Source organism: Macrotis lagotis, chromosome X (genome assembly GCF_037893015.1).
Source record: "Macrotis lagotis isolate mMagLag1 chromosome X, bilby.v1.9.chrom.fasta, whole genome shotgun sequence".
Lineage (NCBI taxonomy): Eukaryota > Metazoa > Chordata > Mammalia > Peramelemorphia > Peramelidae > Macrotis > Macrotis lagotis.
In genome coordinates, this window is record NC_133666.1 from 679,903,624 (window position 1) to 679,930,788 (window position 27,165).

Sequence of the window (27,165 nt, forward strand, 5' to 3'; positions counted from 1 at the left end):
TAAAATGTTCCTTGGGTGAAAATGCAAATGCTTTGTAAGGCATATTATACTTCACACTCCTAAAATGTGAAATCTCAAAATGGGTAGATTCACTTATCATTCATTTCTATTTTATTAGCAAACCTCCTTTTACAGGGACCAAAGTAAAGAGGCAAAGGGATTATGAAGTTTTTTGTTTTTTTTTTTTTGCTTTCCCTCCATATTAAGTAAACTATTTGGGTGGCTCACTATTTAACATCCATACTGTGAGAAACCTGGAATTGAAAAGTACTGATTTTTCTGCCTTATTCTCCATTACTGTGCCTACTGAGTTGGTATTATTTATCCTGTCTTGAGCTTGTTTGTATACAGGCATTTGCATGTTGTTTCTCTCAGACTGCTGTAGAGTAGGGACTGGTTTTCTTTTCTTTGTATCTCTATCATTTAATATAGTGTCTGGCCTTTAATAAATGTTTGTTAATTATTACTTTTTGCTGAAATAATTAGTGCTGAGAGATGAATAGGAAAGGGTTGTACTATATGATTTCATTGGTACAAGCAAATGGACCAAAAACCAAATTACAAAGATTATGCTGGGGGGCAGTAAATGTGAATAAACTCTTACTTCTACTATCGCAGGCTTAGATTTCTATCCCTGCCACTGAATTTGACATAACTTCAGAAAATCACTCCTTTCTTTTTTGTCTCATTCACCTTGCCTATAAACGAAACTTGTCTAAAAACTATTTTATAGGATATTAAGGTTAAACAAGATGACATGTTGGTATTAGAGAAATGTTTTGCTTTTAAAATCTTCTCATCAATATTGTCACATGTAAGCACAAATAGTTTCCAACAGCCTCTTTTGCAACAATATCCTTTAATGCATTAAAAAGGTTTGTTCTAATCTTTTTCTGATGTAATTGTGAAGTTCAATTGATGTTACTCAATTTATTCCTTTTATCAAATAATACAAAAGTAGTCAGAAAACAAATTTTACAAAAGAAAAAGTCCTACCTGGTTTAGAAAGAGCAAAAAAAATATGAGAAATATACAAATTTAAATAACTATTCCAAACTGGACTTTGAAGCTCAGGGCATAACCAACCGAAAACTCAATAAATGGAAAACTCAATAACTCCTATTTAGTAGTAATGTTAAAACATGACTCATACCCCCAATCAGATATGAAGTCTTAAACAGAAGAGTTAAAATGGTCACTTACTTCAGATCATCCCATACAGATATGCTCTTTCTTAATCCAAACGATGGCAGATATCAGAATATCCAATATTTAGACAATACAATCAATAGAATCTACCTAAAAATTACTTTGTCAGAAAGAAATGGGAGAGGGGAAAGAGGGAAGGGAGGGAGTGACTTCTTCATTAATACAGTCTAAAATCTGACTCAGTTTTAAGAGAATGAACACATGCTACCAGCATCTCACCCAGAGAAAGGAAGTTATTACAAATGCTTAGTTTTCTGAATGTGTGTCATAGCGACTACTTCCTGGTCACCGAGAGGGCTGCAGAAATGCATCTGAAAATTAAAAGTCTTAAAATTTAAACATGCTAGAAAGAACACTCCCCCCATGTCATCTCATTCTCCAGGCCTTGAAGAACACCAAGCACATTCAAAGACAGCTGAAATGTCTTGGCGTGGAAGTGACCTAGGCCAGGGCTACAACAATGGGACCACCAGTTATAATAACTAGCATATTATCATTTGGGGCTAATATATTCACTTGAATTTTTCTTTCATGAACTGTGTTCACAGAGAATGCTAGCAAGAGTAGCTAAAGGGAAACAAAAAATAAAACGGAAAGAAGACAGAGAAAACAGATAAGGATAACTCACCAGTTCTTTGGCACTAAAATAACTGCTCTCACAGCCCACTGGTCAGGTCGTTAAATGATTTCCTATTAAACATCCAACGAAAAAAATAAAAAAAAACCCAAAACCAACCAGACAACTCCACAAGGAACGATTCTATAGGTCTTAGAAGGAACTAGTGATAAAAACAGCACCCACGGAGAAGCACATTTCTATCAGCATTGCAAGCTTAAGGATTTCCTGTTACCACTACTCCTATTGGTTCCCACAGGTGCAAGTGCCTATGGGCCTCTTATCTTGCCTTTCCTAAACCAACCTACTAAAGGAGATTTAAGGCTGATCCAAGTCAATAATTTTTTCTTGAGGGCTAGGAAGTATTAGCTTCAAATTGGAGTAGCAAAGCATTACTTTAGTAAATACTATTAGCCAAAAAACAAACGAAGCTCCCTACCCACACTGGCCCCAAACCCCTCAAGTTACCATATGCCAACAAAGCAGAGAAGGAGAACTAACAACAGAAACCCTAGTATACCTAAGTACTGGAAAACATTATTCCTAGAAGTTCATTACTTTTTTTTTCCCAAATGACTTGATGCTAATGTTTTTGAATTTTTTTTAAATAAAAAAAGACCTTCTCTAAACAGATTTCAGAAATATATTTAGGAATTCCAACCTCTAAGAGGAAAGCTCACCACCAGAATTCACTACAAGGTCAGCAGCAGGGACACTACAAAAAACTTTTCACTCACACTCAAGCTGAAAACTCAGATAGCTTTCCAGAATAACATGTCAGATCAGAGCTCTCTGGGCTTAATTTCTCTTTTTCCCAAAAGACCATATGTGATGCAGAGGCATATGTTCCATTAGGGAAAAGGGAAAAGTTCTCCCCATGAGTCACATGTGACTAAGTTCTTATAATTCTGGCTTAAAGACATTTGAAACACTCTCATCCAAACAATTGATTATAAGCCCCAAATTAACATCAGAACTCAGGCCCATTTTCAGGGTCAAAGCTAGTATCTTGGTAAAAAATTGACTTAGGGGTACTATACTTGTTCCAATTTTTATTTTTGTATTACTACTAGTGACTAATTTTAAAGAGTTGTGCCAGTTGCTTTTTTTGTTTGTTTTTGTGGGGCAAATGGGATTAAGTGACTTGCCCAAGGTCACCTAACTAGTATCAAGTAAATGAGACTGGATTTTAACTCAGGTCCTCCTGACTCCAAGGTCAGTGCACCACTTACTTGCCCCATAATTGCTTTTTATTATGATAGCTGCCCCACACTGACAGCAAGCCCCAAATTAACATCAGGACTATGACTGACCTATTTTCAATATCAGGGTATGGTGAAAGAAATTATTTAGGGGTACTACACTTGTTCTAATTTTTATCTTAGTTTCATTAATAACTAATTTGAAGTGGTTGTGCCAACTTTTATTATGATGGTGACCCCACATTGATAGAAAGCTGCAAATTACCATCAGAATTTTGCTTGACTCATTTTCAGGAACAATATTAGTGTCTTGGTAAAAATATTTAGGGGTACTATACTTGTTCCATTTTTTATTCTAGTTTCATTAATGACTAATTTTAAGGAGTTGTATCGATGACTTTTTATTTGAATTTATCCTAATGAATATGACTCTTTTTCTTTTTTTAAAATTTTATTTATTTAAGGCAATGGGGTTAAGTGACTGGCCAAGGTCACACAGCTAGGTATGTATTATGTGTCTGAAACTGGATTTGAACTTAGGTCCTCCTGACTCAAGGGCCAGTGCACTATCTACCTGACTGCCCCCTATCCTTCATTTTCAAAGACCACAATATCAGGGAGGTGATGCCATGGCAAGAACTGAACTGGATTTGAGTGAGGGAGGGCTGGCTAAGTCATTGGGCTCACTTTTGCCTCCAGAGCTCCTGGGTCTACAGGCCAGATTTGATTCAGGACCACTGGAGATGGCCCCTGGATGTGAGGCAAACAGGGATAAGTGACTTGCCCAAGGTCATACAGCTAGTAAGTGTATGAGGTCAAATTTGAACTCAGTTCTTCCTAGCTGCCCCCCTCTTCCACTTAACCAATCTTTGACAGAACCTACAAGAAGGGACATTAGAGCCAGCTTAACCATTACTTGAAACATTAATTCATTTCAAAGGAACAATCAAACAATAGACATTAATTAAAAAATTACCACTGGCAAAACATTGTGCTAAGTGTAGGGAATTCAGACAAAAACAAAAGAATCCTGCCCTCAAGGAACTTAACATTTTTATCTTTTAAGGATTTATAGCTGTATCATCCATTTCTATCTCTGCTATTTACACAGGAACAACACCAAAGTCCACAGAGCATTATAGAGGCACCAATTCAAGATTTGCACCTGATGTCAAACTTATTATACCAATGCTGCCAGTTTGGCATTTGGCTTCCTCTTAGAACAGAGACAGCCTCGAGATTTTTGGTTGGAAGAGACTCTGGGTCTAACTAGGTTAATACATTCATTTTATCAATAAAGAAACTAGGGTCAGAGAAGGAAGTCATGTGCCCAAGGGAACATAAGGAACAAGTGATCAAACCAAAATTGTGTTTGAACCCAGGACCTCTGACTCCAATATCCAGTGATTCATTTACTGCTTCTAGAGGATTTCAGAGAAAGGTATAGGTACAGTGGATGTGAATAATCAGGGTCCCAACAAAAAAAAAATGAAGTGCAAATACTGCTAAAAGAGAAAATGAAAAACCAGCAAGAAGAATATGCAAATAAACCACATACCTGCCTAGAATTTGTTTTCATTTTATTTGATAAAGGTTCATGTTTATCTAGTAAACTAAAGTTAAAATTGTTTTTTTATCAATTCTGCTGCTGAATATCTGAAGATTTAGCTTTTGTTAATAGTTTACAGTTATAAGCTATTATAGTCAATGAAAAAATTTTGTTCTGAAAGATTTGAGTTTTAAGCATAAGTCTTGGCCTCAAAGTCAAGTGGACAACTAAGTTCCTGATAGAAAGGCAAAACTTGGCTTTGAGTGTCCCTCCTATACAAGGAAAATTGACTCTCAAGCTTGGAGAGTGAGAACCAAAGCTCTTCCTACAAAACACCACCCAACTAAATAAACAAAAACAAATACCAAACACTCAAGGACTCAAAGGTCATTCAAGGGAAACAGTTTTCAGTGTTACTTCAGGCTTATTTCCCAAAGACACATCTTCACTTGTGTTCATTTTTTCAATCTATCAAACTCTTGATCCATCAATCAAACTACTAAAATGAATAGTTCACACCAACCTTTACTTCTCAATACAAAGACTGGACTTATAATAATTATCAATACAAAAAAAGTAATTATCAATACAATGAACGTACTTAAATATTGTTTGGAGGACCAATAAAGGGATACCAGGAGCTTCAGTTTAATTTTCTTGTTTCAACTTAATCCTTGTCCTGGGTAGTGTAGTGGATAGAATGCCTGGCATGGAGTTAGGAAGACTCATCTTCCTGAGCTCAAATCTGACACTTTCTCGCTGTGTGACCCTGGGCAAATCACTTGTTTGCCTCAGTTTCCTCATCTATACTGGAAAAGGAAACAACAAATACTTCTAGTATCTTTGCCAAGAAAACCCCAAATGGGGTTGGACATGTCAGAAAAGACCAGTGACTATCCTTGTCCATTTGATGTAGTAAGAGTTCCTAAAGGGTAAGTAAGGGTTCTCTCTCCCCTAAATGGTATGTCAGATCCCTCCCAACCCATCATTTTCAGTTATATTCAAATGCTCCTTTCTCAGAGAAGTCTACCCAAATTCATCCCCTTTCTTGTTCAGGTCATTTCCCTTTGGATCTCACCTAGAATTTTGGTTTACAATTTTTTATTTTGATTATATGGTATTTTATATTATATTTATTTAGTTAGAACATAGAAGCAGAGTGATAATGCTCAAGAGCTCTAGCCTGGGATCAAGAAGAGAGAAATTCAACAAGTTCTGCTTCTGATGCACCAACTGGTGATGGAAAGCAAGTGATCACTTTCCTGTGCCCCAGAAGCAGCTACTAATTTATAAATGTATATCTATATTTGCATATAGATGGAATTTTCACTACAGGAAATTACATAAACATATGAAATCATGGACCTCAATTCCAACACTTAAAAAAAAAGTTCAGGACAGTTAGGTAGTACAATGAATAATGCACTATCCCTGGAGTCAGGAGGACCTGAGTTCAAATCTGGTCTCAGACAAATGTTTGACACTTACTAGTTGTGTAACTCTGAGTGAGTCACTTAACCTGGATTGCCTCACCAAAAAAAAAAATTCCCTTTCATACTAGATGGTAAATTTCATGAAAGTAGGTGCTATGTTTTATTTAAAAACTGGATCTTTTTGAGTAATTCAGACAGTTTTTAGTAGGTACTTAATGAAAGTTTGCTGATTGGATTATATAACATTACATGCTAGGGAACAAAAGTGTTCATCAAAAGTATAACTCAGTATGGGTTAATGCTAGATGATATCTGCAGTTCCTTCCAATTCTAATCTAGAATTTTAATTTACTCATGGGCCCTGATAATAAAATGGGTCTGTAAAAATTATATGGAGGGTATTTTGTTCTCAAAAATGTAGAGGATGTTTTAAAACCTATTTTCCTATGACTTTTGTGACATCTTGTATAGGTATATAAAATATATATATATATGAAATCTATTTATCTATTTGTTTGTTTGTTTAGTTATCCATCCATTCATTCATTTGTTTGTTTGTTTATTTTAGGGTTTTTTGCAAGGCAATGGGGTTAAGTGGCTTGCTCAAGGCTACACAGCTAGGTAATTATTAAGTGTCTGAGGCCGGATTTGAACTCAGGTCCTTCTGACTCCAGGGCAGGTGCTCTGTCCACTGCGCCACCTAGCAGCCCCTAATCTATATATTTAGAATACACACATGCATACATTTAAATAGATGCTATAAAGCAACAGTTAATATCCACAGCATGAAGGAGACAATTAGTTCGTTTATGAATTCCTATTGTACATTGCCTGTTATCAGAGTATACCCGTTGAATCAAATATCCTGCCTTGCTTAGTGCTGTCTATGGTCAAGAATTCCAAATCTTTGATTTCAGTTATTCTCATCAGTCAAGATTTATTCCATCATTGCCCTTATAGAAAAGAGTTCCTCCTAGATCTTCAATTGAAAAGCTACCCATATTAACAGGGAGAGGAAGTAAAATGGGTGTTTTTCAAGGTGCACACTGGGAAGTCACTAGTCTACTCAGCATTACAAAAAATAGAATGTAGGATGGATTTCTGCTACCTGCTATTTCATTAGGGGACCAATCTAAAATGAGATCTTTATCTCAGTGCAGAATCCTTAGGTTTAAAGTGCAGATTACAGATTCATTGAGTTGCAAACATTCTTGGCATCTTTTCTTTTTTTAAATTTGTTTTTTTGTAAGGCAGACAGGGTTAAGTGGCTTGCCCAAGGCCACACAGCTAGGTAATTATGAGGCTGCATTTGAACTCAGGTCCTCCTGACTCCAGGTCCAGTGCTTTATCCACTGAGCCACCTAGCTGCCCCTCTTGGCATCTTTAGAATAAATTTGAAGAAATGTTAAGCTCTTCTGAGTAACCATTTAGATATTCAACACACCTGAGATGAGATAATATCGGTAAACTTAAAATACCATGCAACTGGCATCTATTATTATTATCATCACAGCAGGTATTATACTGTATGCTCTAACCAGACAGATCTATAACTCATCCAGGACTTCTCATCTGTTATGGTTTTTTTTTAATCTCCTCCCAGAAGTAAGCCAGAAGGGGTGGGTCACTCAAGATATTGGAGGCTTTTGTTTAGATTTCTTAACATTAATTGGGTGGCAATGCATCATCTGGTCTGTGATTGAGACATCTTTATGGCACAGCGGATAAAGAATTTGAATAGAGTCAAAAGGATGAGTTCATATCAAGGTGTGATCCTGGGCAAGTCACTATGTCTGATTTGATTTTCCCTTTGTGGAATCAGGTTGTAAAATGACATCATATTTGTAATCTGCAAATTTGTAATCTGCAAATCTTAAAGTACCATATAAATGTGTTATAAATGCTATTAAAAAGCACTGTATAAATGCTATTATTATTACTATCAGAAACAACAACGCGAAGCAGCCTACTTCACCCACCAACAGACAGTATTATATTTTGGGTGACTCTCCATTTTGGTTCTTCAGAGATTTTGGTATTTCAGTTTGTGGCCTTTGGATCTTCATTAGGAGGTTCTGCAATGCCAACCTCATGAAGCTATCCACAAACAGGAGCACCCAGAAGACCTCAGTTTCCATAAGGAATTCCTTTTCCATTTGGACTCCATTCTGAACATTCTCCAAGAGTGGCAAATATCTTGGGTGAACATTTGCACATTTTAGATATCCTGGAAATCTTTCCAATCTAAATCCAGGCTATTAATATGAAGGACCAAAACTACACACCTTGCCACATATGTGCTTGGAAAGATTCCTTATTATTATGAAACCAACAGTCCACTAAGCCATAATCTAGACTTGTAGTCTTGTCTCCTTCTTCCTCAGAAATAGCAAAGAAATTGATGGGGGGGGGAATGGGAGAGGGAAGTCAAAGAATGTAAGTAAACTCTAAAGAAAGGACCCACCTCATCTAGAAAGTTGTTCTTATAGGGCATGTAATAGGTAGGTATATAATCTCTCTAGTGTCCAATAAGATGCATTTTTTTTGCAAGTCAGTTAACCAAGGTTAGGGGTATGAATCTGTAACAAAAATGAAGTCATAGTCCCTAGTCTCAGAAGTGTGAAAAGTGATATTTTATTCTGTCTTCTAGATGATCAAGTGTTCTTAACCTGTAGATTGTTGACTCTTTAAAAAATGTCACTTGTCTTTGACTTCCTATGTAATTCTATATACATTTTATTTTATGTATTCACAAACTTTTTTTCTGAAAAGGTATGCATAAGTTTCACCAGGTTGCCAAAGGGACCCCAGAGACCAACAGGTTAAGACCTCCTGCACTAGCTCCAAGGCAACTTGTAAGGAGCAGGGAAGGAGCCAATAGATGGGCACAAGGTGAAAAGCAGAGGAGGAATTTGGATGTGAGGCTGCACTGTCCAGGGAGGAAGAAGAGAACAATCAATGGACTGAGGTTCCATTGATCTGGGATAAGGTAGTATCAAGAACCAAGCAGGCAAAGAAGTTTCACTCTAACCTCCAAATGGAGCAAAGCAGGTGACAGTGGGTGAAAAGATAGTTTCACATGTGTAGGGGGAAGAGGAGACAGAGTAGTAGGCATTGGAAAGAGTACCACATTGGGAGACAGAAATCCTGAACTCCCAGCTTTGCCATTTACTCCCTGTGTGGCCTGGGTACTTTATTTCCCCATTTTGTGTCTCAGTGACCTCTTCTGTAAAATTAGATAAGGTTAAATGACCCACAAAGTTCCTTCTAGATCTAAATCTATGTTCCTATGATTTGAACTATCATTTAAATAAATGATCTTAACTTTCTGAGGCTAATAGGAACAGGGAAAAGGCAAACAAAAGCTCTCTGAATTCTGGAAGTAACTGGTTGATAATACTTCCCATGAGCCTTCTTTCCCCAGGTGAAACATTACCCTATTCCTTCAGCTGTTCTTCCTGGCAAGAACATACCTTCCTAAAAAACAATACTCCAAACTGAACACTATACTCCATTTATGGTCTGAGCAGGGCCTGTTACCACCGAATCCTAGCCTGAGATGGGGTTTGTTTCCTTGTCCCCCACTCCCTACTTCCAAGACAGTATATCAGCTTACTGAGGGCAGCTTGGTCCTTGGCTTGCTAACTGACTGCCTACATATACTAGCAAGAACACCAACCCTGGAGTCAGGAGGACCTGGCCCCAGACACTTGTCTCTTACTAGCTGTGTGACTTTGGGCAAATCACCTAACTGGTTGCCTCAAATCCAGGGCTATTACCAGTTGTCCTGAGACATATCTGGCTATTGGATCCAGATGGCTCTGGAGGAGAAAGTGAGGCTGATGACTTAGCACAACCCCCCACCCCCACCCCAAGCCAATTCACTTTTTAGTCATCACTTCCCTGATCTCATAGCCTTCTTCAAGAATGAAGGAGAAACATTATCATTGTCATCATCATCATCATCATCATCATGATGCATTGTTGCTATGTTGGTTTATATGATATTGCCTTGGAACAAATTTCTTTCTCTATGTTTTTGAACAGGGCTTTCTGCTTGTGGTCTTATGTGTATAGATGTATGTAAACATGGTACTTATAATTATTGTCATATAGAATCATATATATGTATGTACAATATATATGCACATATATACCTACATTTATGATTTACATATAGAGACATATATTACTAATCTGCAAACATGATGTTTGTTTCTAGTAAAATGTAAGCTTCTTGAGGGCAGGGACTTCCTCATTTTTGATTTTCAATGCCCAGAGTCTAGTATATGCTTGCTGAATAGAAATAATTGAAGGAGCTATCGAATTATGATTGATACAGTATTTCTATATCTTATGGGTTGTTAATACAGCCCTGGGTCTGGAATCAGAAAGACCCAAGATCAAATTTGGCTTCGGACATTTATTAATTGTGTGACCCTAGGCAAGTCACTCAACCTCAGTTTACCTTAAGTTCCTCATCTGAAGGATGGAAATAATTATAGCAACTCACTCCCAGGATTGGTGCAAGGATCAAGTGAGATAATATTTGTAAAACGCTGTGTTATTGTTATCTGATTTAAATCATCCACACACATCTGTGATTTCATCAATGTGGGAGGCCATTCCATCCCTTCCCCCCCCCCCACTCCAGACTACCATCCACCATCTGCATAAACTGCCAGAGCTAAAAGCATTCATTACCCAATAACCAACCATGAAGTGATGAGTTTTCTCAGAGTTTGGCCAGATGGATCTGCAAAAGACACACACACACACACACACACACAGCTCATCACCCAGCCCGTAATCGCTGCCTTTCCCGTTTGGTAGGACCTGCCTGCCAAAGCTTGTGTTCTCTTGGCACAGACTTTGAGGACCCAAGGTCACTCTCATAGGCCTGGAGAGGTAAGAGCAGAAGACTGAAGTAGAGGTTTAAGACAGACACCTGGATACCTATTGCAACACAAGGCTGGAATGCTATACTGTTATCAAGCACATCTCCATTTCCAGAGTGAACTACACAAGCTTTGGGTGATTTGATAATGGGATGACATCCTTATAGCTTGAATGAAGATATAATTTCAATGACTTTCAGAACAATGGTCCAAAACTTCTGAGATAGAATTCTTTCTACTTGACTTGATTTCAAATTTAAATAATATTCTCTAAAAAAATTCTAAAAGCACAAAATGAGACTTCTCACCAGCTGAGACAATCATAAACTACTCTTGAAGTATGATTTTCTAAATAAACATTAGAACAAATACAAACTCAAAAATATCTACCCAGTTACTTTAAATTGTGAGAATTAAAAAAAATTTTTTTTTTTCCACCCTATGGTTGTGGAACAATGCTTAAGAGTGTCGAGAGGTTTCCAAGATCTTGGTTAGTTTTGCTGAATTGTTTCTATTTTCTTAGTTTATTTTTTGTCATAATATGTGGCCCTCTGGGAAGGGGAATCAGAAACGCAGGTGATCTCAAAATGAACAACAAAGATAACACATATTTGAAAACAAAGAATTTTCTCCATTCTCAGAAGAGATGCAAGATGCTTTTAGAAGGAAGAATATAGAAAGGAATTCCATGAATAGAACTTTATAATAGTTTGGAAAAATAGGAAATATTAATGGTTTTGATCTACAGGATGATAAGAGGAAAATCAACAAATTTGAATACTGACAGGTAATGAGAACTTGTAATCAAGGGTGCTTAAACATGAAGCCAAATCTGAAGTGCCATTTGTCCCACAGATGACAATAGTTTTTGAAGGCATATGGCTTCCATGTATAGACACGGAATAGTTTATTATGCTATATAGCCTCCTATTAATGCTTATTAAGTTGTTGATTTCCAGACACCCTTAAGGGTCCTCAACTGTCAGGGGAAGGGGAAGGCTTTTCAGAGCCATTGATTTTGTTAGTATAATGGAGAATAATTTAAAACCTAAAACATCATGGTGGTTTCTTGTTCTATAATCTTGGTATTGCATTGACTCTTGGGGATTTTCAATCACCAAATCATACATTACAAGGAATCTCCTCTTCATCTTCTTTAGACCAATATCATAGTGGAATGTTATGGAAATGACTGCTTCAGTAATGGCACAAGAGGATTTATATTCTCAGAAAACAAAAGTAACATTTTTGCCTTTCATGATGACCATTTAAAGCTGGCAGAAATCACCTAAGGAGGATAGTGAATGTGTTTTTTGACAAATTTTGATTTGACCAGTTCTATTCCTTTGGCTGACATCTTTTCTCCTTTCACCACTTCCACATATTCACCAGAGAGAAAAGAAAAATCATGGTCTTAGAAATCATCTCTTGAGAATAAAAATAATTTTTAAAAAAGAAAAAACAAACAAAAAAATAAAAGATTTAAACATAGTTAAAAATATTGAAAATTTTAAAAGAAAAAAATCATTTCTCAACTTTTCTCACTGTATCCTTCTTTAAAAGCTGGATTTAATTCCATAGAGAGTTTTGGAACAACAGGTTTTATATAAAAGATGTTTCCACTTATCTTACCTTATCTTAATCTTAGCTGAATTATTATAAATCATAGTATCTTAACTGAATTATAGTAAATCATATTTTAATTTTCTCCCTTTTGCTTCTTCCCCTCCCCCCATCTCTTTTTTAGCAGTTTGGGAGAAAACTGCTAAACTCCCTGATTTATATGGAATGTTGCATTTTCAGAAACCAAATAAACAGTGTTCAGTATCAGGTATGTGATAGGGATAGTAAGCACCTCCCCCCTCCCGGAAAAACCCCTGTCAGGAACTTTTGTCATGAATCTCAAACAGCACCTCCTTTATCAAAGCTCCCCCTGAATTCTGTCCATGGAAAGGGGCACAAACATTTCTTCTTTTTATTATCCAAAATTCTCCATTACTAAATAGGGGGCACAAAAGTAGTGCAAAAAGAACACAATTACAACCTGGACCATCAAAGAATCTTGGAAGTGAAGTCAGATCATTCTATTGCTCGCTCTCTCTCTCTCTCTCTCTCCACCCCCCCCCCCCCCCCCAGTAATGCTTCTAAAGCTGCTTCTTTATAAGCCAACCTTTCCAAAAGGGAATCAGAATATTGGAGTGGGATGGGGAGGTTCAGGTAAACACCCAGAAGTAACTTAAAAGAGGTAGGAAACAACTGAAATATCAAAAGCACACATGCATTCCGAACACACAAATGGGAGTCAGGGCAGTATTAACATATTCCCCAGCTCTGGAGCACACCATGCATGGTCATTAGCTTAATCTTAGCATCCATCAAAGTTGGAGGCTGCTCCCCCACCCCCATAGCCACCTCCTGGGGGCTCCCACATTGTTTGTCTCAGCACTTTTACAGGTACTCACCCACCTCCTACAGCACAGAAAGCGTCTGGTTGAACTAGGCTTGCTTATCTCCTTCTCCAACTTGGGCTGGAATTTTGCCCAAGCTCTAGCCCCAGGTTCCTCTCTGGAGGAGAGATCTAATTGAAAAATGCGGCTCATTCAGCGGGGGTCTGACACCTCTTATTTGGAAGCTCAAAGAGGATGAGACTATCTTCAGTCCAGAAGAGATAAAGGTCAAGATTCTAAACACTGTCAAGTTCATTTAAACCTGTTTAGTAAAGTCATCTGATGCCTTTTAATCTACAAAACTGAAAGGAGTTTCTAAACTCTTCCCTGTAGTTCATGTTTCTATAGCCTTTTGGTTCCTTCTAATAATCCCTGGGGGGTGGGGTAAAGATTTCATTTCCATTTTATAGATGATTCAATCAAACAATTAGCCAGCATTTAGGATCACTTTTAGTGGTGTACCTTTAATCAAACATAGTGCTAGGTACTGGTGATACAAAGACATAGATGAGTTTTTAAAAAATGGAGCAAATGAGAGTTCCATTCAAAGTCTGAGCTTAGTTTTTGATTTATTTGGAAAATTTGGGAGCCCTCTTTGCTTTTCCATGTTCAAGTACAGCTTCAACCTCAATGATAAGTTTTATAGGTTTCTCACAAAATTCTAAGGCACTCCTCCAAATTGAAGAGAGACCCATAGGAAGATTTAGTACCATTTCAGCAGATATTAGAGCAGACCTATTTCTAAGACAATAAAAACAAAGCTAACTGGCCATAAGTTCCTATAGTTAGTTCCTCCATTGTACTGGGGGAAAAATTCAGTCTCCCCTCCACCCCTCTCCAATCATTCTAGAATAGGACACTTCACCCCCTGAATCTTCTAAAATATTCTGATAGTTTTTTTCAATATGATTACATTCTTGATAATCTTATGCATTTTCTTCTGAGGAGGGGAGCAAGAGAGTCTATGACACACATGAAAAATGAAGAACCCCTGGTTTTCAACAGAAATGGTATCATCTCCAGGTCCCCAGAAACCTGTATAGAAATAGCAATTCTGGATATGCTTGTATCCTCAGTCTTCTCTTCCTGTTTATGATTGTCATCACCTTTCCTTCCCCAGGATACACATTTTGCTGTCACGTTCTCTTCTTGGTGGGATTTCTTTAGAAAACCTTAGAAACCATTTCCTTAGAAAACCTTCAGTTTTACCACAGCTACCCTAACTTGAACCTCATCCCTTAATCCCATTATGAATTCTGTGGGTTCATTCATTTCTCCCTTAAATGATCAGATCAGCCCCATTTTTATTCTGTTAGAGGCAGTCTGGCTTGTGTAAAAGAGTCTTGAGTGACTTAACTTCCCTCAACCTGGGTTTTTCATGTGAAAAATGGCAGCCTCTTTCCTCATGGTGGTAGCAAGGATCAAATGAAATAACCAAAAAAGGTGTTATAAAATCTTTTTTTTTTCTTAGATTTTGCAAGGCAATGGGGTTAAAGGTTAAGTGGCTTGCCCAAGGCCACATAGCTAGGTAAATAAGTGTCTGAGGTTGGATTTGAACCCAGGTACTCCTGACTCCAAGGCTCTATCCACTGCGCCACCTAGCCACCCCGTGTTATAAAATCTTAAGGAGCTAGGTAATACCCACTATTTAAGACTTGGAAGTCACTACCTTTTAGTTACAAGCCCTTTTGTACAGGCCTCCCTCACTTAAATCCAGTTCACTTGTAAGCTTTGACATCATCTTGACTTTAGGGTCCCTTTGGAGTACAAGGAGAAACAAGGACAACTACTTCACCCTCCTTCAATCTGGCTCTTTTATCTTGGCCAAAATTTTCCCCAAATTCATGCTCTTTCCCCAAAGGCTCCCAGACCACAGAATAATAGCTAACATTTTTATAATGCTTTAAGATTTGCAAAGCTCTTTCCATATATAATCTCACTAGAGACTCATAACAACCAGGAAGTAGGAGCTATTATTCTGCCCATTTTGTAGATGAGGACAGCAAGGCTGAGAGGTTAAGAGACTAACCTAGATAACACAGCAAATCTAACCTATACTGTGTTGGATTTGAACTTTGTTCTTCCTTTATTCCTCCAAGTGTGTCTTTTTTTTTTTTATAATCTAAGTCACCTAGCTGCCCTTTTCTCAGGAGAGAACCTTCACCTCAGATCTTTCAGTTTTGGCTCCTTCACGAATATCTCCCCTAAGAATTTCCAGTCAGGAGCAACCATCAGCTTAGACTCTCCTTATCACAGGTCTCCTCTGGGGTGACACTTCAGAATCTATTATTACATCTCCAGGGTCTTCTTCACAGATTCTCCCAGACATCCCTTACTCATTCTACTGTCCATCTCCTCTCTGGGGGCCCCCCGTCACTTTATACACGGCACTTCTCTGAGGAGCTCTGACCTCAGACCTTCTGTCAGATCTCCTCCTCTCAGAAGGAAGCTGTGTCAACAGTGAACCTCTGGGTGAATCAGTCCCCTCTCCTAAAAAAAACCTGGTGCTGTTATTTTCTGGGGGGGCATTGTGACCTTAGCCACTATGGTCTCAGTTCCTCCTTAAGTTCCCCTTGATTAAAACCATACCAATCCTTCCTGGTTGCCCTGTCACCTTGGAGCCTACCATTATGTGGCCCTACTGCCTCAACCTGCTTTCCTAAATCTCTTCTGATCAGCTCCCCCCCCCCCCCCCAGTCTCAGTCCACTGGGGTTTTCTCTCACATCAAACTTTATCTTTCCAGCTACACTCTGGTATGGCCTGGTCATAGACAAAACCCTCCAAGACCCTTTTATCACAGACAGATGGGTCCTCTCTTTTGGTGTCCTACTGAGATCCATTCTGGTTTCTCCCCTTCTCAAGAACCCTCTCCTCCTCTCTGTTCCTGTAATCAATCACAGAATCTTTATGAGGTCTTCAACCATTCATACTTGCTCCCCAAATCTTGAGGAGGTCCCTTTTTTCAGACATAAGCTCACAATTCAGCTTGGGCATTCTGAGATCGGGACTGCTGTCATAGCACTTCTCTGCAGTTCTTTCTCCTCAGTATCTAGAATAGTCCCTCTCTGGAGTGGTCTTAACCTCACATTCCCAATCAATTCCAATGGGGTGAGGGGAAAGGGAAAGAAGTCTGCTTTTCTGTTTCCTCTCTCCCACAATTCCCCCCACCTTAAGTCTCACTGTATACCAGTTCCTCAAGTCACTTCTCTTCTCAGAGATCTAATGGTTGAGACAGTGTCTTCTACTTTTTTGACTCTTTGGAATTTTCCCCAATCAATCCTATTGTTCCAACTCCTTTCTGGGGACCCCACCAAGCTTAAGGGTCACAGACCCTCTCTCAGGGGTCTCTTTCCTGCTGATTTATCCTTGCAAATCCCCCTGAGAGGGAACATATTCTTCCCTCCTTCAAACTGAGTTACCCCCTCTCTGAACTGCTAGGATTTTTCCCACAGCCCCTTTCTGGGATCTTTTTCATTCAGACTCCCTGACTCTCGGGTCTTTTCTGAGATCTCTTCTCTTTTTTCCTGGTTTATACTTCTTTAGTTTCAATGCCTTCAGATCACCTGCCACAGGTCCTGAGGGTCTTTCCCCACCTCAGATTCCGCATTTGGTCCCTTCCCTTTAAACCTCCTGGCAAATCCTCTATGTGAAGTCTCAAGTTTCCCAAATTCACCTCCCCCCCCTTTCTCCCAGGCCTTAAAGGACTCTCCTTTCCTCAGCATCCTCCTCCTCACACTGCTTAGCTTGTTCTCATCCTTCTAATGGAAACCTCCATTCTAGCTAGGGGTCCTTCTTCAGACTCCCCTCAGCCCCTCTTGGAGCTGGGGGTATTCTTTTTTCATTTTTCTTTCTGGAGTATAATCCCTGATGGTTTGTTTTTGTGGTTCCTTGGGGATCTCCTTTCAAATCTTCTCACAAGTCCTGGATATTTTTGGAGTATCCCTGCAGACATAGGGTCACAGCCCTTAGTTGGTGGGGGGGGGGAAATCTACCCATCATAGTTTCTTTCAGGGGGTTCCACAGTCTGAGTGGAGCCTTCTGTCAGATCCCATAATGCTGCCCCTTTCCCAATATTCCTGTCCCTGGGGTTAGGGTGGGTTGGGGTGTTTAGGCTTATTTTAGTTCTTTCCCAAGTCTCTCACAGTTGCAGCTGGGGGAGGGGGTGATATCAGCCAGTTTAACACAGTTCTCTCGTGGTTTCAAGACACTTTGAAGAGTGTCTCCCTTTCACAATCCTGGGGTGGGGGTGGGGGGAGTTCTTCCACAGTCCTAGCCTTTCTGGGAGTCTGGTCCCCTTGCTCTCCTTTCCCTCCACCTCTCACAGGGCTCTGCCTGTTCTGACCCTTCTCAGAGTTCTCGACCTGCCCCAGTCTCTTCTGGGAGTCCTTGGAGGATTTCATCACTTGGGTGCTGCTTTCTATCGTCTCCTGTCACTGTCCTCTTGGTATGTCTTCCGTCCCTGTCTCTTGGGGGGGGGGGGGTCTCATTCATCTCAGACTCTCTGGGTAGCTCAGTCTGTTACAGACTCTTATCTTACTCAGGGATCTCCTCACTTGGTCTCTGGTCCCAACCTGGGGTGGGGGGAGGTCCCTGGTTTTCACAGGACCTCTCAGAGATCTTCATAGCCTCAGGGGTCTCTGCCAGTCCCACAATCTCTGGGGGAATCTCATCTGTCCCAGTCCTGATGTCTTTTCCAGTCCCAGCTCCTTGTGGGGGGGGCTCAGTCCCTGGGAGGGGGTCTTTTGCTGTCCATATTCCTCTCCAGGGTCTCCTCTTATCACCTCCCTCCCCTGCGGCCTCAAGGTGTCACAACCATTATCTTTGAGTCTGTCTCCTAGTCTATCTCAGGACCCCAACGGATCCCTGCCCTCTCCATTTCCTTCTCTTTCTCCAGGAACCCTTCAAGTCACAGCCCTATCTTTGGATCTCGGACTGTCAGCCCCTATCAGGAGTCCGTCAGTCCCAAGTCCTATTGCTGTGCCTGATCCCTAATCTCTTGAAGTCCCTTTTCCTCCTTGGGGACCCCTTGGGTCACAGCCCCCCCTGTCTCTAGGGTTTCTTCCTGAACCTGTTCCGCTGGAGGGTTTCCTGTCACTGTCACTTCTTGGAGATGTCCTCCTGTTACAGTCACTTCTCTGGGATCTCCCCCGTCTCCTAAACTCTCCGGGGTCTCCTCCTCTCACAGTCACTCCCTGGGGGTCTCCTCCGGTCTTTGCCCCTCTTGGGGGTCTCTGCCTGTCCCTGAAACTCTCAGGAGTCTCTGGCTGTTTCCAGCCCCTCTCGGGGGGTCTCCTCCTCCCCTGCTCTTCTCCAGGGCGCTGTCACAGCCCCTCTAGGAAGTCTCCTCCTGTCCCTGAAACTCTCCGGAGTTTCTCACTATCACAGCCCCTCTTGGGGGTCTCCTGTCCCCATCACTTCTCGGGGGGCTCCTCCTGTCCCTGAAACTCTCGGGAGTCTCTGGCTGTCCCAGCCCCTCTCGGGGGGCTCCTCCTTCCCTACTCCTCTCTGGCGTCTCTGGCTGTCACAGTCACTTCTCGGGGATCTCCGGCTGACCCCGCCCCTCTCGGGGGTCTCCTCCTGTCCCTGAAACTCTCGGGGGTCTCTCACTGTCCCAGCCCCTCTCGGGGGGCTCCGGCTGTCCCAGCCACTTCTCGGGGGGCTCCGGCTGCCCCCGCCCCTCCGCCGGGTCCCCAGCCCTCCCGGTCCCCACGGGGGTCTCCGGGCTCCGGGCTGCAGTCCCCGCCCCCTCGGGGGTCCCCGCCCCGCCCGCCCCCCGCCCCGCCCCCGCCCCGCCCCGGGCCGGGCTCCCGAGCTGGCTCTCACCTGGTGCGGGGCCGGCCGGCCGCCCCTGCTCCGCTGCCGCTGTGGCCGCCCGACGCCCGACGCCCGCTGCCCGCTGCCCGCTGCCCGCTGCCCACTCCCCTCCTCCTCCTCCTCCTCCTCCTCCTCCTCCTCCTCCCGCCGCCGCTGCTGCTGTCCGAGGTGCGGCTCCTGCCAGGCGCGGCCAATCGCACCCGAGAGCCCCGAGCCGCGCCGCGCCCCGCCCCCGCCGCCGCCGCGGCCCCGCCCCCGCCCCGCCCGGGGCCGGCCGAGCGCTCGGCGCTCCGCTCGCCGCCCCTGCGCCCCCCGGGCCCGGCCCCGACCGCTCGATCGGCCGGCGCTCCATTCGTCCGGCCTATTCTCGGCGGAGGAGTCGATGGAGCTCTGCGATTGGCGGAGACCGCCGGGGACGCGCAGGAGGGGGCGGGGCCTCCGCTCGCCGGGCCCCGCCTCTCCTGGGCCGAGCCCTGGAGGCGCGGCTCGGGTCCACGCTGCGGCTGGGGTCAAAGGTCACGGCGCCTCGCTCCCTTCCCCTCTTGCCCAAGTCCGAGGTCGCGACCTGGGCTGGGGCTGCCCCCGGGTGGGGAGGGGGGGCCCCCTGTCCGGGCCGCCGTCCCTGGGGAGCTGCCGGAGGAGCCGGCTGGCCCGGGGGCCTGGGCCCGGAGGGGGGCCGGCGGGAGGTGCTTCTGCGGAGAGACTTCCCAGGGCTTCCCGGACCGGGGCCCTGGGGGACCCTGGGGGACCCTGGGAGGTAAGTCGGAGCCGGTAGCGCCACCGCCCCCCACCCCAGCCTAGAGGACCTGGGCCGGGTCCGACCGAGCAGGGTCCCTCCGCCCCCACCTTTCTCCTGTCTCCCTCCCTCCGCCTCAGGAGCCCCCAGAGCTCATGCCAGGCCGGACGCGCCCAGCCCTGTCCCTGACAAGGTGTGAGCGGGAGCCCGGGGCCGCGGAGGGGGGAGTGACGGGAAGGAACGCGCTGTGACCGGCGCCTGACCTTTGGCAACACTGTATCCAACGTGCAATAAACAATGTTACAACTAGATACAAGCTTTCCAGTGGCGTTGTCCCCGGGCTTTTCCCCCTAGACGCATTTGTGTTGGAAAGTGCGCCCCCCACCTCTCTCTGTCTCTCTTTTTCTCCATCTTCCCACCTTTTCCCCCCTTTCCCCTCCTTTTTGTTCCTCTTTAACTCTCCTCTTCTCCCATCCCCAAGGTCCTATCCTTTCCTTTTTGAGAAATTCTCCGACAATCCTGAGGAGCCCCGTTTTGAACCCACCCACATCAGACTGCGTTCTGGGTGACCTTTCATTCCTGCAGAGCTGATCCATCCTCTCCATTTCCTAGACATCTGTGTGCTTCATTTTTTTTAACAGGTGACCTTTCATTCACCCTTTCTTTCTAGGTCAAAGAAGAGCTATCTCTCCTCCTCCTCAGCTGTAACCCTGCTGCAAACTTGGTGTACTGAGATGGAAACACTCTTTTGATCTGCCAGATAGGCATTTAGGAATGCCTCTGCCACTAAGGAGATTTAGCTCTTGTATTCTAAACAGCAAGGGTTTATTTTGGTTTTTTTTTTTTTAAAGATGACATATTGCTTTTCAAGTCTGGAGTTTAGAAAACCACGTATAGACATTTGAAATATTCTGTAAAACCTTATTGTCTTTCTTTTTAAATCAAAGTTGGTATTTGAGGGTTTGGAAGTGCCCTAGATAGGTACCAATGGCAGCAAAATAGTCGTTGAAATTGGTTCAAGAGAGGGAAAGGAAGGAAACCTGCCTTAGCATAATTGTTAAATACTGTTTTAGGTGAAAATAGGAAGAAGAGAGGGAAATATTGCATCAAGAATGTAGGGTGGAGTATGGATTTTGGGAAATTCCATTTTTTGGGGGGGGTGAGTTTAGGGTAAAATGAAAGCAGAGGATGGGGAATTAATTTTCTCTCCTCCTACTCTTTCTCCCTGCCCTTCCCTTCCTCCCTCTCGTTCCATCTTTGCCCATCTTCTCTCTCCTCTCCCCTCTCCCTTTCTCCTGTCCCTCCCTCCCTCTCTCTTTCACACTCTCTTCCTCCTCTTCCTCTCTCTCTCTCTCTGTCTCTCACTCTCACTGCCTCTCTCTATCTCTCTCACTTTTCCTGAAGTCCATATTCTATTTTGAAATCTTGAGTTTACAATTAGAGAAGTGGGGTAGTGGGGTCTGACATGAACATTGGTTTAGCAGCAGCATTGTTCGAATTTGGGAATTTTCTGGAAAAACCTTGTAACATTAGAATAGAAGTTAAGATCTACCCCATTATGGCCAAGATTATTCTTGGGTATCTTCCAGGCAGACACATCCCTAGTGCCATTCTTGGAAAAGACTGGGGTTCAGATTGGTTAAGGTTAAGGTTAAGGGAAATGGAGGAAAAGAATGGAAAGCCAAATGGATTAGTTTGGATAAACTCTTGGTTGGGAATTCTGAATCCCTGGGCTCTTTCCTTCCTGGCTTTACTTATCACTTAGTTTCATTTTTCTCTTTCAATGAAGTTAATTTTTTTTTTACTTTTTAAAGTAAAATAGATGCAAACATCTATGGTGATATGTTCATGGTAAATTGTGTGCCATTTTGTTCTCATTATGCCTTGTCCTTGGGCTAAGCCACTTAGCTTCTCTCTAGGCAGCAGTTTCCTTATCTGTCCTTTGAAAGCTTTGGTGTGGATTATCTGAGGCCTCCTTTCAAACCACTTAACAGAATTAGCAAATATTTGTTTCAGCCATCTCTGTCTTAGATCTTAAGTAAAATAAGCAATCAGGATGAATCCAACCAAGTGGGAAGTGAAGTTTTTAGGTATCCCCTACTTTCTAAGGGAAAAGCCCACATTCATTTGTGTTATCAAGTGCAGCCAGGTCTCATAATCATAACCCTGCTTGGCAGGGTTCAATGAGTAGTATGGTTGACAGGATGACAAACTTTCTATTTGTTGTTCAGTCTGTCTGACCCTTAGGGTTTTTCTTGGGCAAAGATACTGGAGGAGTTTGCCATTTCCTTCTTTGGTTCATTTTACAAATGAGGAAACTGAGGTAAACAGGGTGAAGTGACTTGTCCAGGGTCACACAGGTAGGAAATGTCTGAGGTCATATTTGAAGATGAATCTTTCTCATTTCTAGCCTGGCATTCTAACCACTAAGCTACCTAGCTTCTCCTCCCCCCACCTTTTTTTTTTTGGTTAGTTGTAAAAATAGACTAGGAAACATCCCCCCTCCCCCCCTCCCCCTCCTTTGCCCTCTGTTAACTTGAAGGTCAGATGTTTGATTTGGGTTGTTAATAAAACCCTGATATTTATTTCTCTGTTGTTTGCACTATAATAAATTCCTGGTATTTAAAACAGGAGATGGGGAGTAAAGACTTGATTTTCTCTTTCTGATTCTATGACTCAGAATCAAGGATTGGGTGGGGTCATAGAACATAGAATGCCAGAGTTGGGAGGGCCCAGGAGCACCCAGGCCTGTTGTGCTCTAAAGTGAAGATTCAGAAGACTTTTTTGGAAATCTCTACCTCTGGGCCAGTCAGTCAAGTCAAGGAGCATTTATTAAGCTCCTGTTGTATACCTGACCATATGCTGAGTGCTGGGGATACAAAGAAAGCTGCTCCCTCCCCCCCCAAAAAAAGAGTTCACAATCTGTTGGAGCCTCTTCTGGGCTTAGGTTTTCTCCCAAAGGAGAGGTAAAGGATGTAAAATAGAGACAATAAGCCCGAAAGTATCTGCCTCTCTGGGTTCTTGTGGGATTGCCAGAAAATAAAGTCAGTCAAATACATTGTAAACTTTCAAGTGGTACATAAATGTTGGTTATTCTCTCTCCCCTAGTATCTACCTCAGCCTCTGGATCCCTGGTCCTTGAAGGTCATAAAGGACAACTCCTTCAAAAGAGCTTTCCTGATTGGGCATCTTCCTCTAATAATAATAATTCTGATAGCTATAATAGATCTCATTTACATAATGCTTACTTTGTATCTGGCCCTTTAAATGCTTTACAAATATCTCCTTTGACTCTCACAATAAAGGGAGGAGGGAGGAGCTGTTGTTATACCTATTTTAATGGTAAGGAAACTGAGTCAGGTAGTAACTTCCCCAGGGTCATTCAGCTACTAAGTGTTTGAGGCTATATCTGAGCTCAGTTCTTCCTGACTCGAGGCTGTTTTTATTCTTCCCCTAGTCTCCCGTAGTTCCTTCATCCTCCACTTCCCCTATAGAATGGCAGCTTCTGCAGGGTAGGGACTCTTTCACTTTCCCCAGGACCTGGCACACAAACGCATTTAATACTTGGCCAATCATTTAGGCTGGGCAGGGGGTAGAGCACTGGTCTTAGACTCAGGAGGCTGGGAGTTTGAATCCAGCCTGTGACACTCGTTGTGTGACCCTGGGCAAGTCACTTCACCCTGATCTCCTCACATCCAGGGCCATCTTGCTGATTCCCATCTGGCCACTGGGCTCTGGAGGAGAAACTGAGGCTGCTGACTTAGCACAGCCCTCCCCTTCCCCCTGTGCTTTGTCATGATCCACCTTCGCCAGTCTTTAAGGTCCGTTCTTCCAAGACGTTCAGCGCTGCAAGGGATGGCTTAGACTCCTCCGGTCCACAGCATTATCCCAAGCTCGAGTCTAATCATCTAGGGTAGCATTTATTTATGCACGTAATCATTCATTCATTCCTTCATTCGTTCATTCGTTCCTTTTAGCGCTTTGGGGGTTGCACGAGTCTCCTGGGCAGGTGATGATGTTTGTCCTCAGGGAGGGGATGCCAGGACAAGCACAGGCACTGGATGGGGGGGGCTGGGCGAGGTCCCCAGCCTCACTCTCTTCCAGAGCCCTCTGGCCAGTAGCCAATCAAGCCAGAGATGGCCCTGGATGGAGGCGATCAGGGTGAAGTGAGCCGGCCAGGGTCACACAGTCTTGACGCATCAGGGGTCGGATTGGAACTCTCAGCCTCCCGAGGCCCTGGGCCGCCTGGCCGCCCCTAGCAGCCAGGATAAGGCAAGAGGCCCGGCCTGGGCTCCGGGAGGGGCCCCGCCCGCCTCCCCGCCCGCCTTCCCGCCCGAGAGCATTTGAACTTCCAGCCCGGGGCCGGGGGCGGGGCGGCGAGGCTGGCCGCGGCTCGCCAGGCGGACTCCGGCGCCCCCTCGTGGCCACTGGGAGGAGCGCGGAGGAGGGAGCCGCGCGGGGGGGCGGGGCGGGAGCAGGAGCGGGGGCCTGAGGGCTCGGCGCGGCCGCTGCGTTCGCCTGCTCCTGCATATTCATGACCCCTGCTCCCGCCCCCGGCCGCGGCGGCGCCGTCCGAGCGGACGCGGCGGCGTCGGGGGCGCGGGCCGCCACGGCTCAGGGGAGGGCCGGGGCTTCAGGCTCGGCCGGGCCGGGCCGGGGAGCGCGCGGCACCAGGCGCGCGGCGGGCAGCTCGTGACCCGGAAGCAGCCGCTCGAGGCCCCCGTGGCCGAGCGTGAGCGCCGGGGGCGGGGCTTGGCGGCGGCGGAGGCGCCGGAGGAGGCGGCGGCCGGAGCGGCGGCTCCCTGGGCTCCTCCCCTGGCCCGGGGGCGCGGGCGGCGGCGCGATGAGCGCGGCGGGGCTGCTGGCCCCGGCCCCGGCCGGAGCGCCCCCCGCCCCGGAGTACTACCCGGAGGAGGACGAGGAGCTGGAGAGCGCCGAGGACGACGAGCGGAGCTGCCGCGGCCGCGACTCCGACGAAGGTGCCGCCCGCGGGGGTGGGGCGGGGAGGGGCCGGGGGGGGGCAGAGGCGCGGCCGCCCCTCCCCCCGCCGAGGCAGCCCCGGAGGGGGTCGGTGCCATTCCGCGCCCGGCGCCGCGCCTTCCTGCCTCCGGCCGCGCACTGGGGGCCGCGCACTGGGAGCCGCGTACTCGGGGGGCCGCGTACCCGGGGACCCTCGGGGGGCCGCGTACTCGGGGGCCGCGCACTCGGGGACCCTCGGGGGGCCGCGTACTCGGGGACCCTCTGGGGCCGCGCACTCAGGGACCCTCGGGGGGCCGCGTACTCGGGGGGCCGCGCACTTGGCGGGCCGCGCACTCGGGGACCCTCGGGGGGCCGCGTACTCGGGGACCCTCGGGGGGCCGCGCACTTGGCGGGCCGCGCACTCGGGGACCCTCTGGGCCCGCGCACTCGGGGACCCTCGGGGGGCCGCGCACTTGGCGGGCCGCGCACTCGGGGACCCTCTGGGGCCGCGCACTCGGGGACCACGCTGCCCGCCCGCCGCCTCCCGGGCCACTGCGATTCTCACGAAAGCCGAAGGAGCCGGGGGGGGGGGGGGGGGGGGAAGGGGACGCGAGCCCGGGCCGGGCCCGGTGGCCGGTTACTTTGTATCCACCGGAAGAGCGAGGCCGGGGACCGTGGTAACTTTGTATCCCCCCGGGCACGCCCGGCACCCACTGCCCTAGACGGAGCTCTCACCGCCTCCCAGAAGGGGGGGGTGCTTGATGTCATTTCAGCAAAAGTGATTTTGAAAACCATGGATAGAGCGCCGGCTCTGGAGGCAGGAGGAGCCGAGTTCAAATCCGGCCTCAGGCACTTCATAATGACCTAGCTGTGTGGCCTTGGGCAAGCCACTTCACCTCACTGCCTTGCAAAAAGCAAAACAAAGCTAAAACTTAAGTTGTAGGAACAATCTACATAGTGTGCTTACTTGTGTGGGCCAGTTCTGGGGGCCCCCTGCCCTCTAGGATCTCACTTTTTAAGGCAGGAAACTGGCCTCACTTGTGCTTTCATTTGCATGGCTGGAGGGGGTATCATCCACTGCCTTTAGTCTTTTCCAAAATCCAAAAAAGATCCCTCCCACTTTGCCTGCTGGAAAGCTGGAGAGCCAATACTTATTGAATAAATAAGTTGACTTAATACTTTTAGGGCTTTCTCAGTGGATAGAGCATAGAACTCAGAGTCTAGTTCCTGAGTTCAAATCGTGTTTTTGACACTTAGTGGCTCTATGAGCCTGGAAGAGTCATTTCACCTCTGTCTAACCCATCGTCTTCTTTTGTAAAATTGAGATAATAACAACCCTTTAAGTGTTACTGTTTGACTCAAATGAGATGAGCTATGGACAGTACTTAAAGCTTTACCTTTTAATTTTAAATTTTAGCTTAAAGCATTGTATACAAATTAACTATTTAGTGGCCAAAAAAGGGAGAACTCACTCTGAAACAGTGAGTAGAATCTCTTTTGCAAAGAGGCAATTTTGGCTTTTACATCAGAACCCCTTAATAACTGGAGAGCTCCAAGATGGGATGACTTCCTCCACTCCAGCCTCCAGAATTCGGAACATAGGCAGTCTTCTTGAAGAGACTTTGATTATGGTGTAGAGAGAATTTTGATTCAGGTCTAGGGGGGTATTTGATACACTCTGAGGATCTTTCTCATTCTCAGATTCCTTTATTGAGAATCATGGGACCATGGAGACTAGAGCTGGGGCACTTGGTGACCTCAGATCATCAGCCTAGCTCCCTCATTTTACAGATGAGGAAACTGAAGTCTGAATTAAGTGACTTTCCTAAAGTCTCACACAGCCAGGAAATAGCAAAACTGGAATTTGAACTGAGGATCATTGATTTCAGATCCAGCAATGGCTCTAGCATGGCTCAGTACTACTGTGATAATGGAATTTGCAGATGGCATCTGTGTTAGAGTTCAGAGACACTTGTGAACTGTTTCCTAGCCTTAGAACTCAAAGAAACCTTTGAGGACATTCAATCTTTGTTTTTCAGTCATTTCAATCATGGCTGACTCTTGGTGACCACTTTTGGGATTTTCTTGACAGAGATTTTGGAGTGAGTGGTTTACTATTTCCTACTCAAGCTCCTTTTACTGATGAAGAAACTGAGGCAGAGTTAAATGACTTGCACAGGGTCACACAGCTGAGACACATCTGAGGCCGGATTGGAACTCAGGAAGTTGTCTTGACTCCAGGCTCGGTACTTACTCTAATCACTGTACCACCTAGCTTTCTCTATCCTTGCCCTAGGAGCT

The 27,165-nt window shown here is 44.8% G+C and overlaps 2 protein-coding genes across 6 annotated transcripts in view; one reads left to right on the forward strand and one right to left on the reverse strand.

Moving 5' to 3' along the window:
- TAOK3 (TAO kinase 3) overlaps positions 1 to 19,251 on the reverse strand; it is a 238,801-nt gene extending 219,550 nt beyond the window's left edge. The window contains exon 1 of one of the 4 annotated variants that reach the window (XM_074205939.1): positions 19,179 to 19,251. The gene's annotated coding sequence lies outside the window, so the exon portion shown is untranslated. Of the gene's footprint in view, positions 1 to 1,203; positions 19,015 to 19,178 lie in introns of those variants that run through there. The other 3 variants (XM_074205941.1, XM_074205938.1, XM_074205937.1) reach the window with 3 other exon arrangements.
- A 5,448-nt stretch (positions 19,252 to 24,699) lies between these two features.
- Positions 24,700 to 27,165, forward strand: part of SUDS3 (SDS3 homolog, SIN3A corepressor complex component) — a 39,896-nt gene continuing 37,430 nt past the window's right edge. The window contains exon 1 of one of the 2 annotated variants that reach the window (XM_074205943.1): positions 24,700 to 24,884. In XM_074205943.1, the coding sequence (XP_074062044.1) occupies positions 24,749 to 24,884 (136 nt within the window). In that variant the 5' untranslated portion in view covers positions 24,700 to 24,748. Of the gene's footprint in view, positions 24,885 to 25,587; positions 27,111 to 27,165 lie in introns of those variants that run through there. The other variant, XM_074205945.1, reaches the window with a different exon arrangement.